The 13,603-nt window shown below is 36.0% G+C and overlaps 1 protein-coding gene across 1 annotated transcript; it reads left to right on the top strand.

The window, feature by feature from the left end:
• Positions 1-723: 723 nt before the first annotated feature.
• LOC113308717 (protein cornichon homolog 1-like) lies at positions 724-4,422 on the top strand. Its single transcript, XM_026557176.1, has 4 exons — positions 724-1,033; positions 2,291-2,472; positions 2,651-2,773; positions 4,083-4,422. The coding sequence occupies exons 1-4, from the start codon at positions 959-961 to the stop codon at positions 4,150-4,152; spliced, it is 450 nt and encodes a 149-aa protein (XP_026412961.1). The 5' UTR covers positions 724-958; the 3' UTR covers positions 4,153-4,422.
• Positions 4,423-13,603: the final 9,181 nt, after the last annotated feature.

Genomic DNA, 13,603 nt, shown 5'->3' with positions numbered 1-13,603 from the left:
GGAAAAATCCAGCCAACCTGCTGAAAACAACAAGAAGAAAAAGAATGTTAGGAAGAATAAGAATACGGAACCGGAAACGGAAGTGACTACGAATTACAAATAATGGACAACTCGAGAGACTGAGAAATTATTGGAACTGTTGGTAGAAGCTACACTTGAGAAGAAGAAAGACACTAGTGGATGTTCGTGAACAAAGGGAGTTAGAATTGTATGGAGACCGTTAAATTGAAGGGAAAAAAAATTATCTCGTTGCACAAAATAACATATTATTGATACAGAGATATGATCATTTTCATTTATTTTTTTCTTTTGATTAAAAATCAATGTTATTTGCAAATAAGGGTTTATTGTTTCTTAAAAGAGAATGAGTTAGGAGTGAACTCTCTCAAACTCCCCCAAACTCCCTCTAATAAACTCTCTCAAACTCTCTACACTCCCCCAAACTCCCTGAACTCAAAAACACAAAACTCTCTCAAACTCCCTACACTCTCTCAAACTCTCTCAAAATCCCTGAGATTTAAAATACACTAAACTCCCCCGAAATCACTCGAGGACTAACCCCTGAACAATTCTTTGCATTGGGAACACGATTTATTGTTTTTATTGCACGAATTACCAATTTCTAATAAAATAAGATAAAAAAACACAATTTCCAATACCATTAAACAATTATTTATTAAACCTTAACACAAGTTAACAAAAGCCATAAATAAAACCTTACGCCCTTTCCTTTTTCGATCTTAGCTCCCTTCACTTTCGAATAAACCCAGTGTTGTTGCGAACACTTCTGTTACTTTTCCTTTTTAAAGCCCTAATAAGGTTGATCGATCTGCCACTAGATAAGTAGAATCCGAAGCTGTTTATTTCATTTCGTCGATCAATTTCAAAGGTTATCTTCGAGTTCCTAGGGCTTGAATGGTGATGAGTTCTGTATTCTGAGCGGTTAAATTTGTTTATCATGTCTTGGGATTTGATTTTATGGCTCGTCTCTTTTGCTTTCTCCATTGCCCTAATTGCCGTTAACCTTTATCAGGTACGTTTTTCTTTCTCTTGAAAACTCTTTTAGAAACCTAAAATATAATGATAGTTCACTAATATACGTTTCTCTGTTTGAGAAATCATCACTTGATTGTAAGTTTTTTTTTTAGTTATCCTATTCTTCGAGTACTGAGTAATGTTCCTATTTCGAGACTATCTTTACTTTTCGTATTTATTTTAGGAAGGAAACTCAGGTGTTTAGTTGTTGTCTCTTTAGAAGCATGCTTGTTAATTGGACCGAAGATAATATCAATTTTTAAGTTGAAGTGTTGAGTTTTGTGAATGATACGCTCAAGTTTTGACTACAAAATTAGGGTTTGAATCCTTTAAAAAAATATGGTGGACCAGGTTACATGAAAATTGCAGGTTGATTGACTGTGAAAATTGCTAACTGATAGTAACTGATCATCGTAGAAATGGGAACACCTGATTTTATCCTTGAGGAATATTGAGTTAAACTTGTTCCATTTTGTGGTTTAGAATGGGAATGCACCCTGTTTTAGAATGTGGCATGCAATACTACCCTCTCCTTGAGCTATAATGTTTGTTCAAACATACTCGGGGAAATGGAAGCTGGAATGTGATAGAGCTTTGGGCGCAAGTGAGACCTCCCAGTTAAACCTGATCCAAGTTAATATGCGTTCATAATTGTTACATTATTCAGGACAGCAAAACCAGAGTTGGTAGTGGAAGCAGAGGGTAGCTTTATGATGCTCATGGATTTGTTGGTCAACAGCAGGCTCATTTATTTTGGTGTGCCTAAAAATATCAGCTTATGCCTGAATCTAAAGTTTAGAGAGCCAAGTGCAATCACGTTTAATTCTTCGAGCCGTGGTTGTGCTCGTTAACTTCTCCACTAGGTAGTATTTAATAGTTTTCTGAGGTGACGGAGGTGCATCATCTTCACATTTTTCTTCACGTTTCGTGCATATAACCAATTCTACATATAATAGATGGCCATTCTAGTCTCTTTTGACTAATTAGTTTTTTTTTTTTAACTTAGTTGTGGCTCAGTATTCTTGTTCATCACATGAATTCAGACTTCGGATGCTACACTTGATGCATGGAGTTGTATAAGAAAACATATTTTCTGATTGACTTGATTCAGCTTGATAATACCCACAATGCCAATTTTGATCTGAATTTCTTTTCATTGAATAGATAAGAGTCTCGAGTTTGCTTTCTTATCAACTATCTCTTGTTGACATTTATATGCTCGTGTTTTTCTTGAAATTGTGATATGCTGCTGCAGCTGATTTGCTTGTCGGATTTGGAGTTCGATTACATCAACCCGTATGATTCATCATCTCGTATTAATGGCATGGTCATCAAAGAGTTTGTGGCTCAAGGGGTGTTGTGTGCTATTTACCTGCTGACGTGGCACTGGTTCATGTTCCTGATATCGGCACCAGTTACTTACTATCATCTGAAGTTGTATGTATTTTCTAGTTAACAGTCTATGATGAGGATTGCTTGTGATTATTGTTTGCTTATATAGTTATGTATTTTCCTTGATATAACATATTATGCCTCTGTGACATGCTGCAGTTCATTATTTCTTACTCCAACATTATTGTTTGTACTTACTGAAAGGTTCTGCTAATTTTGTCAGGTATATGGAAAGGAGACATCTCATCGACGTAACAGAGATCTTTAGGTTGCTTAATGGAGAAAAGAAATACCGATACGTCAAGCTTGGATTTTATTTGTCCCTCTTCTGCATCGTCATATTTAGGTCAGTACTCATACGCCTACTTAGGTAACTGGATGGTTTTTGATTATGACTCCATCAATATAATATTGTGTTGCCATCTATTTCATGATACTCTCCACAGTTCGCAGCTGCTTGTTGCAAATGTTATTATGTTTCTTAGGAACTAGTTTACATGTGCCATTGAATTATTTGGTTCTCCATCTTTTAAACTTTGAATTGTAGCTTGGCTGTTATGCTAAATGCTAGGATATACCTTTTCAAATTGAGAACAAAATTCAACTTTGCAAAGATAGGTTCTTACTGGTGGTTACTTCTATTTGGATCAGAAAGAAAACTGAAAAAAATCAAATGGTTATCCCATTAAGGCTGAAAAGGAGTTAAGGTTTCATTGATGCCCTTGTTTCTCATGTGAAGTTCCACCACCTACAGTGTCTGTTGACGCCCTAGTTTCTCATGTGCAATCTACCTACAGTATTCATTGATCCCGTTATTTCTCATGATTTTTTGCTTTACATTGTCGCTATATGAAGATCTTCCCTCCCTCGAATATAATTTATGCTGCCATCTTATTTTCATGAAGTGCTTAGTTCACAGCTGCTTGTGGCAAAATGATAGTATGTTTCTTAGGAACCAGTTTACCTGTGCCATCGAATTAGTTGAATCCTCATCTTTTATACTTAACATTGTTGCTGGCGTGTATGTTATGCTGATTGTCTGCATACTGGTGGCTAATTTTCTGGGATTTCTGTGGATAAGAAGTTGTACAAAAACTGAAAAAGTTGAATGACATTAGGGCTGACGATGAGTTATGGCCTCGTTGATGCGCTTGTTCCTCATGTTAAAATCCACCTAATGATGAAACTTCAGGATGAGATGTAGAATACACAGGATAGGACACCAGCTCGAGAAGAGTGGAGCAAGCTTAAAAGAGGTCTTTTATTTCCTGCCTTATTAAATCCTATGAACACCCAAATTGCCATATATATTGCTTGGAGTTTACAAAACCCACATAGCGGATAATAATCTCTGAAACTTCCTAAACTGCTTGGACTAATCGCATCAACCACCAATTAACCAACAGTTAAAATAAAACAATGCTAACTAATAATAACATACTTAAGTAATAAATAACTGGCAAATCATTGGACCACAACAGTGTGAGCTTAAGGAAGATAAGGTGCCAATATGTGTTTGGGTAGAACAATAAGTTAAAAACTGATGTACTAATCAAAATCATCAACCTTTGGTATTAGTTCGCACAGTAGCTTTTAATCTTTAGTTATCCATGAACTGTATAAAATTCTCTGTTTTAATTATTGATTTGTGGCAGGCTTGTGAGGGCTGCTGTTCTCGCAGTTCTGACTGAAGATGATGATTTGCGTGATTCTGGAATTTTTTGAAGTCTCTGACAGGAAACTCATGCTAGAACATTTTAGCTGCTTTTTGCTTTAGTTTTCTTCTTCTAATTCCAAGCGTTGTAGATTACTTTTAAGAATTGTGTTTTCTGAGTGTTAGCTGGGTGAGGGAGTTCAGCATGCAGCTTGTGTTTTTTTGTCAAAGATGTAAATGATTTTTTCCTTTGCTGCAGTGGACGAATTTTATTCTGCTTCTTTCTTTCCTTCTTAGCATGTGACGCCTCTTGGATCTATTTCAGTAGTAGGTTAACTGGATCTGGGATATTCAACATCATAATGACCAAATTTTTGCTAATATTGGGAGAAAGTATTTTGCACGTGTAATACTCCTTAATTAGAGTTGAACTGTTAAGGTATGCAGTTAGATTTTCCTTTTAATTAGAGTTGAAGTCTGCCCAAAATGGCAAGGATTCTAGAAGTTGGAACTTGGAAACAATTTTAGTTAGGAAAATACCAGTTTAATCATGTGCACACTCCTCTAAAGAATGTACATTTAACATGTTATAAATAATGTATATTTATCATGTTCATTTCCAATATTACTGTACACAGTAGGAAAATGCGAGTTTAATTATGTGCAGGCTCCTCTAAAGAATGTGCATTTAACATGCTATAAAGAATGTATATTAATCATGTTCATTTCCAATATTACTGTGCACGAAATTGGATTCCCCTGCTCAGCTATCAGCTCCATCAGCACAACTAATTGACACATGGCTTTGTAGGCGTTATAAAACCGACTTGCAGATGCATAGCCAGAGTGACTGATATGTGAACCAAAAGGGTCCTCTCAGTTTGTGAGCTGAACAAATCAAGGGATCTGTTGCAACTGACGACAAACTGTTTAGTGACGCGTTTAGTCTTGCATTTGAATTACTAAAAATATCGTGTATTCAATCCTTGCAACAACCCATGTTAGGTACGTTGTCTATCAATAAAACGATAAGATGCGTATGTCTGATGTTAGAGCGTCCACAATGGACGACTAAACCCAAATATAGTGTCCAGTTGATAGGCGTAGTGGGACGGACCATCGATTAAAATTTGATCAAAAACTAAAATCCAGACCAAATTTGGTCTGCGACCAAGACCAAACCCAAATATAGTCGGGCGTTTATATAGTCCACGCCCCATAACCAGACGGACGTATACTCTACGCCCCACACCAGGCGTTGATATATTCTACGCCCTACACCAGGCGTTGGTATAATGTCCGCCCGTCTTTTTTTTTTTAATCTTTTGTGTGGGGCGGGCTTAATACCTCCGCCCCACTCTTTACAAAATTCAAATTCATGGGGCAGGCATAATACCTCCGCCCCACTTTTTTTCTTTTTATTTTTTTTTCTCCTTCGGGCGAACGTATACTCTACGCCCCACACCAGGCGTTGATATATTCTACGCCCCACACCAGGCGTTGGTATAATGTCCGTCTGACCAAATTTAGTTTTTCCACCGTAGGGTCACACACCAGACTAAACCCAAAATTTGATCTTTTTTTTCCTCTTTGGTCTTTGGTTATACTCGCACCACTGCAGTTGCTCTTAGGACCCTTTAATATCTTTGAAATATTAGTATGCAGCGTGTAGAGATTCCCAAGGTTGGATTTCATCATTTTTCATTGTTCGATCAATGATCGTAATCTTCTTTCTCCTCAACTCCAGCCAAATTAGGGTTGTTTGTTAATAACTTCTCTGGTTCTCTCCCTTTCTACTTCAGTTGCCGTTGTATTTGCATGCCATTTATATTTTTCCTATGATTCCTCAAACCCTTAACAGTTCATCGTGTGGGACGAGTTTTCGAGATGGATACAATTCGATTATTAATCGCTTCAACAAAATGTAAACTCGGTCCACTGATCGGGCTACAAGATGATTTGGAATAATATATCCACGTGCATAATTCGTTTTACGGAAAATGGATCATTTGTCCAAATATTTTTAAATCACGATTCAAATGGACGGGTAAAAAATAGTTCACAAAATTGGTTAAAAAGACCAAAATCAACAATTCCTGGGTGAAATGTACAGTTAGATTTTGATACTCTTTAAATGGACAAAAATGTAAAAATAGGCAGGATGTAACCAGTTTCATCGTGCCCATTTTTAAATATTTTTTCTTATTTTTAATTTACACAGGATGTATCCAGTTTCATCCATGCTATTTTTTAAATTTAAGCTAGGATGAAACCAGTTTCATCCTTACTATTTTTTTTTGGCCATTTCACCCAAACTATTTTTTACTCGTCCATTTGAACCGTGATTTAAAAATATTTGGATAAATGACCCATTTTCCGAAAATTAGTTTGGGTGAAATGGCCAAAAAAAAATAGTAAGGATGAAACTGGTTTCATTCTAGCTTAAATTTAAAAAATAGCAAGGATGAAACTGGATACATCCTGTGTAAATTAAAAATAAGAAAAAATATTTAAAAATAGGCACGATGAAATTGGTTACATCGTGCCTATTTTTACATTTTTGGTCATTTAAACAGTATCAAAATATAACTGTCCATTTCACCCAGAAATTATTGTTTTTGATCTTTTTAATCAATTTTGTGTTCGTTTTAGAGGTATGAATTCAAAAACACAAAATTTCGCATAAGTCAAATTAAATAAATAAACCTTTGAAATGCCGCAGGCTCGTATTAACTTTTGAAATGTTTGGATACAATGAACGAACGATTCCGGCGAGGCGAAGGACCCATGGACCAGTACCTACCTGGATGATACTAGATCCAAATATCACATCCCATCATAATTAAGTTTGCCATTGATTCTGAGACAATTCAGTGACATGAACTGATACATCAACTTTGGGTGACTTATTAAACAATTTTAGCTTGTTGAGTGATTTATGGCCGTAGGATCTGAGGTATTTCTTTCATCTTTTGTTTTTATTTTGCAAGGGGGTTGTATTATAGTCTAGTGAGCTCCACTAAATTGAATGAATGGGACCGATATTATAAATGTATGCGTCCAAAGAGACAGGCAACAACTGATTCTGATAGTATCTTGCAATCTCAGATGATAATTAAGGAGGATCCACATTATTTATTTTAGGAATCTACTTTTCGGTCGTACATAATACACAACACACAAGAACACTGTATTTTACCTGTATCATAAGAATATTTCCAACGGATAATGCACGCAAGCCTCTCCGTATCCAATTTTCATATTTTTACGACCATAAGACTGGGAAATACTTTTGGAGATACTTTTTTGGTAATTTTTGAGAAAGATTTAGAGGTGAAGGTGTAAATTTTAAGTTGAAATAAGTAGTATTTATAAGAAATTAGAAGAGAGCCGTTGGATGAGCTGCTGGCGAGCGGAGATAGCTGCGGGAATTATATGGTGCAGCTAGTTGACATTTGACAAAATATTGAAACTAAATGTTCTTCAAGAACAACATTAATGGAGTTTTGCAATTACTGAATGCAATTGTCTTAGTTACAAACAAAGAGATAAGGACTGCTATTTATTACAGTTCACAGGAAATAACCAGACAGAAAGCGTGTTAATCAATAACCAATCAAAGTGTGACAGCAGGGACTGATGACAACTATTAACAAATCACTGGAACAGGATGGCAGTACACGTAGGAGCAGGATCAGTGTAACAAAAGTGTTACTGAGACATAGTGTTATTAGTCCCCCTCAAGTTGTAGTTATCAATGGACAGAACTTGCAACTTGTCACGAAGGAAACCAAATCTTGGAGCAGAGAGTCCTTTGGTGAATATGTCTACTAACTGATGGAGCGTGCAAATGTAAGATACCTGCAAGGACTTAGCTTGAACAAGCTCTCTGACAAAGTGGTAGTCAACTGCCATATGCTTCATGCGACTATGAAAAACTGGATTTGAAGAATATGAGATGTCACTCTGATTATCACAATGAAGAGTAGGAGCCATGGGTATAAAAATATGAAGATCCTTAAACAATTTACACACCCAAACTAATTCAGCTGTAGAGTGAGCTAAACTCATGTATTCAGCTTCAGTTGAAGACCTTGCAACTGTGTTTTGCTTTTTGCTAGACCAAGAAATGGGGTTTGAGCCAAAAAAGATACAATACCCCCTTGTACTTCTTCTAGTGTCAGGGTCTCCTGCCCAATCTACATCATTGAATCCATGGACTGCTAAAAGACCTTTTGAGAAAAGAACACCAATATCTAGAGTGCCCTTGATATACCCGAGAATCCTCTTAGCTGCAATAAAGTGCTCAGTAGTAGGTTGTTGCATATGTTGGCATACTTGGTTCACATCATAACTGATTTCAGGTCTGGTCAAGGTCAAGTATTGTAATGCACCTACAAGAGACCTAAAAGGAGTTGGATCTGACAAAATAGTACCTGAAGTAGAGGTGAGCTTGCAACTGACAGGTATAGGAGAAGAACAAGTTTTAGCTCCTGTCATGTCAAACTTTTCAAGCAAGTCTAGAGCATACTTTGTTTGAGACAAAAACAATCCATTGGAATTCCCTTTTACCTCTAATCCAAGAAAGTAGTGAATAGAACCAAGGTCTTTCACAGGAAAATGTTGACTGAGAGAAGAGATAAGTGAGGAGCAGTAAGCTTTAGAATTCCCTGTTATGAGGATATCATCAACATACACTAAGATGATAGTGATTCTGGATCCAATTTTCTGAACAAGCAAAGAGGAGTCTGTTGTTGAAGAATGAAATCCATAAGACAAAAGAACATCCACTAGTTTTTGGTACCATGCTCTAGGAGCCTGCTTCAACCCATAAAAAGATTTGTGTAATTTACAAACATATTCTGGTTCAGATTCATCAACAAAACCTGGAGGCTGAGTCATGTAAACATCTTCAGTCAAATCTCCATGAAGAAATGCATTACTGATATCAACCTGAGAAATAAACCAATCAAAGTGCACAACAAGTGCCAAAACAAGTCTTATTGTTGTTGGTTTAACAACAAGACTAAAGGTTTCAGTGTAGTCTAGACCTTCTTGTTGATGATAGCCCTTAGCAACAAGTCTAGACTTAAACCTAGAAATAGTTCCATCTGGATTTTGTTTTATTTTGTACACCCATTTACAACCAACTAAATTTTGAGAAGGATGAGGTTTTACAAGAGAATATGTACCTGCATCCTGAAGAGAAGTATGCTCTTCAACCATAGAGTCTTGCCAAACTGGAATTTTTCTGGCTTGAGTAAAACTGGTTGGTGCAGTAGGTGAAATATTATTAATCATTGTTGCAGAAAGCGCATGTCTTGTAGAGTGTACTTTTGGTTTAAAGATCCCATTTTTACCTCTTGTTATCATGCTATGAGCATTAGCAGTTGGCACTGAGTTGGTTGAAATTGAATGAACTTCAGAAGATGATGAAACTGCATTAATATCAGAAGACCCTGTAGCAGAAACCTCAGAGGCTGGTAGTGAAGGAATAGTAACCAAATTATCTGATTGGTCCTGTGTTGCAGGTTGAGCAGTCAAGAAGTGACAGTTGTAGAAGATCTGACATTAGGAAGAACAGTTGAAGTAGTAGGTGACATAGTTGCAGGAACTGAAGTAGTTTTCAATGGAAAAACAGATTCATGAAATATAACAGGCCTTGAAATGTAGACTCTGCCTGAAGTAGCATCAAGACATCTATATCCTTTGTGTTGTTGACTGTAGCCAATAAAAATGCAGGCTGTACTTCTAGGATCAAGTTTAGATCGGTGTATGGTCTCAGCCAAGGATAACATAAGCAACCAAAGGATTTAAGAAAAGTATAATCTGGTTTGTGATGAAACAATACTTCATATGGTGTTTGATTCCTAATTGCTCTTGTGGGAAGTCTGTTAAAAACAAAATTTGCAGTGTGAAATGCTTCAACCCAGAAAGAATTGGATAAACTAGATTGTAGTTAAAGAGTTCTTCCAACATCAACCAAATGTCTGTGTTTTGACTCTGCTACACCATTTTTCTCAGGTGTATGAGGACAATATATTTCATGTGCAATGCCATTGTTACTAAGAAAATCATATAAGTATTTATGTAGAAATTCTCCACCTCAATCGGTTCTGATTTCCAATATGATTATTAAGAATATTCTCTACTTTAACTTTGAAATGAAGAAAGACTTGTCTAATTCTGATTTTTCATATAATGGGAAAATCCAACAGTATTTAGAGAAGTCATCTATAATGTTGACATAGTACCTAAATACAGAATTGGATTTTACAGGACTTCGACCCCAAAGATCCATATGTAAAAGCTCAAGAGGTCTTGTTCTACAATGATGTGACTCAGTAAATGACAACTTATGACTTCTCCCAATACTACATTCATGACAGAATATAGGTTTATTGATTACATTGGGTAAAGATAGAGATCTACAAACATGTTGTAATGTTTCAAAAGATGGATGTCCAAGATTTTTGTGCCAGATATCAGCTGCAGAAGAAGATGTCAGAGCAGCTAAAGCTTTAGATGAAGACTCATGCAAGAATAGAAGTGGATATAAACCATTAAGATGAGGGACTTGTAAAAGTATCTTCCCAGTTGTCAAGTCCTTTACATTAAAACCAGTCGCATCAAAAGTTGTGGAGCAGTTGTTATCAGATGTAAATTTATGGACAGATAACAAATTGTGGGAGGTTTGTGGTACCAGAAGCACATTAGATAACTTAAAGGTTTGATGTGGTGTAGATTTGAATGAAAAACCAGTTTGAGTGACTTTCATACCTTCTCCATTGGTTGTTTGAATCTCAGCAGTACCATCATAAGCAGATGCAAATTAGAGTTCAGATGATGTGGTTGTTGGCACCAGTGTCAGCATACCAAGGATTTTCTCCTAGAATGTTTGTTGAAGCTAACATAGCACTCATATTGTGTGGTGTGTTGACATTTTGGTATACAAAGTTGATCCTGTGTCTACAAGCTAGAGCAGTATGTCCTCCTTTGTTGCAAATTTCACAGAAAACATTTTCCATACTAGACATGAAAGCAGGGCCGTACCAAACTATTTAGGGGCCCTAGGCAGAAACCAAAAATGGGAGCCTAAAAAAAAACTGTCGATCGTTTAAAACAAAACTACAATACAGTAAAATTTGCAAATGAAAACAAATACATAAAAATAACTAATCTACTAATAATTGACCTTCCTCGCCTCCTCGATGCAAATTGCTAAGTCATTTAATCTTTTTTCTTGAGATATTTTCGAGCGAAGATAAGTTTTGAACAACTTCAACTTTGAAAAACTTCTTTTCTGCAGAGGAAACTGTAACTAGAATTGTCAATAAAGTCCTATATGCGATTTCTGCATTTGGGTAGCAACCTTCCATATCTTTCAAGAAATTCAACAATTCAATTGCCCTTTCAGCTTCTTGCGGCAAATAACTTTTTAGAACTTTCAATTCAGCATACAAGTCATGGCCATCAATATCATAACTCATGGCATGCTTTAGATAATTATGAATTTTGATATAATATGTGTTGGGATATATTTAAAAACATAGTTTTGTAATATTATATCAAACTTAGAGAAATAATGTGGTGGTATAATTTTGGGCTCTTACACTATAGACTTGGGTTCAAGTCTCACCCCATGCATTTGAATAGGTATATTTATATTATTTAATAACATCCGGGAGAGAGGGGCCTTGGGGTCTTGGGAGGTCTGTTGATCTAGAAACTTATTTTTTGTTGTTTTAACTCTTGATTTCCAAAACGGTTTTTCAACTTAACATTCCCTAATTAATTCTATTAATTTTTGGTAATTATAATGTTGCCGTTTTATGAATGTTGTGGAGGATTTTCAGTGGACACTTATTGCGAAATTTATTTTCATTAAAACAGTACTGATTTCTTTTGAGTTATAAAAAGAAAAGTTTCTGGAGAAGATGAAAACATTGTATTTCATCTATTTTGAGTTCTGAGCAAGTATTAGAGAGAGTATTTATTAGTTCGATTTCTCATAGTGCAGAGAAATCGAATAAGAGAGTTATCAGCTATTTTATCCCATAGGGTTTTCGACAAAAGTTGACTGCAAGCACAATCAAGAGGCAGAGTCGTGAAACACCTTAAAGATAGCGACCTAGTCCGCGACTTAGCTGTTTGAGATTTATCTTTTGTGTGAATTCTATTATTGTTTACAACAATATGCCTTTAAAGTAATGGCCTAAATGGGATTTAGTCGACTATGGCTTTTCTTTGTTGTGCTCTATACAAAACTGTAGTGTGTCCGTCATATTCTTTTTTCATTTTTTCTTTTTGTTTATTCAATCGGTACTACACGTTAGCTTATATATATGCCGGAAGAAAAACATTTGGGGGCCCCTTTAATTCGAGGGCCCTAGGCGGATGCATATACCGCCTAACAGTTTGGTACGACCCTGCATGAAAGGAGTAGTAGCTGATGTAGGATGTGTTGGTGGTGGTGGTGCAGATGATTGGGGCAAAAAAGTATTTGAAGTAGATGCTCTAGCAGGTAAATGAAAATTACTTCTGAGAGAAGGATTATAGACATTATTACCTCTACCACGACCTTTGTAGAATGTGGATCTTTGATGAGAAAGTAGTGCTCGTTGAGATTGAAAAGCAGCAAAAGCTTTACTGTTTGCTTCAGAGAGTAAGCTTTTGGATCTCTCATTGACCACAAGTTCTTCACTAAGTAGCAGATTGTGAAGTTCATCAAAAGATACTGGAGGATGACGAATACGAATTGAAGTACTGAATGCACTATAATCATTTCCAATTCCATTCAAAACAAGAACTACAAGTTCATCATCACTAACCACAGAACCAACAACAGAGAGTTGATCTGTAATTTTCTTGATGTCTCCTAAAAACTGTGTAATCGTGCCAGATCCAAGTCTTAATGACTGCAACTTAGTACTTAACTGAATTGAATGTGTGGTGGAAGTTCTTGCAAAGAGTGAATCAATATTTTTCCATAGTTCTCTTGATGATTCGGCACCAACAACATAAGGAATGATAGAATCCGAAATAGAAGACTGAATCCACAAAATCAAAGTATTATCATCATCAATCCAAGCAGTATAGTTAGGATTAATATTACCTGCATCGAGATCTTCTTGATTGAGAAATTTTGGAGGACAAAGAATTGATCCATCAAGAAGACCTAGAACTTTATATCTTTTCAGCAACGGGAGAAGAAGATTCTTCCATGTAATGAAATTATCATCTTTGAGTTTGAAATTAGTGATACTGGTTATTTGATTCAATGGAATTGTTGAAATCCTAGTTTCATACTGATTTAACGCCATGAAAAAGTAAAACTAAAGAAGAAGAAGAAGCAAGATTTGGTTGAGAAATGAAAAATTAACAGAGATAGTGAGCGGAAGGGAGGATCTCTGACCTCATGATACCATAGTTGATATTTGACATTAATATTGAAACTAAATGTTCTTCAAGAACAACATTAATGGAGTTTTGCAATTACTGAATGTAATTGTCTTACTTACA

The sequence above is a fragment of the Papaver somniferum genome, chromosome 9, assembly GCF_003573695.1.
Source record: "Papaver somniferum cultivar HN1 chromosome 9, ASM357369v1, whole genome shotgun sequence".
Taxonomy (NCBI): Eukaryota; Viridiplantae; Streptophyta; class Magnoliopsida; order Ranunculales; family Papaveraceae; genus Papaver; species Papaver somniferum.
Note: the sequence above shows the minus strand (reverse complement) of the source record. Positions and strands in the feature narration are given on the sequence as shown.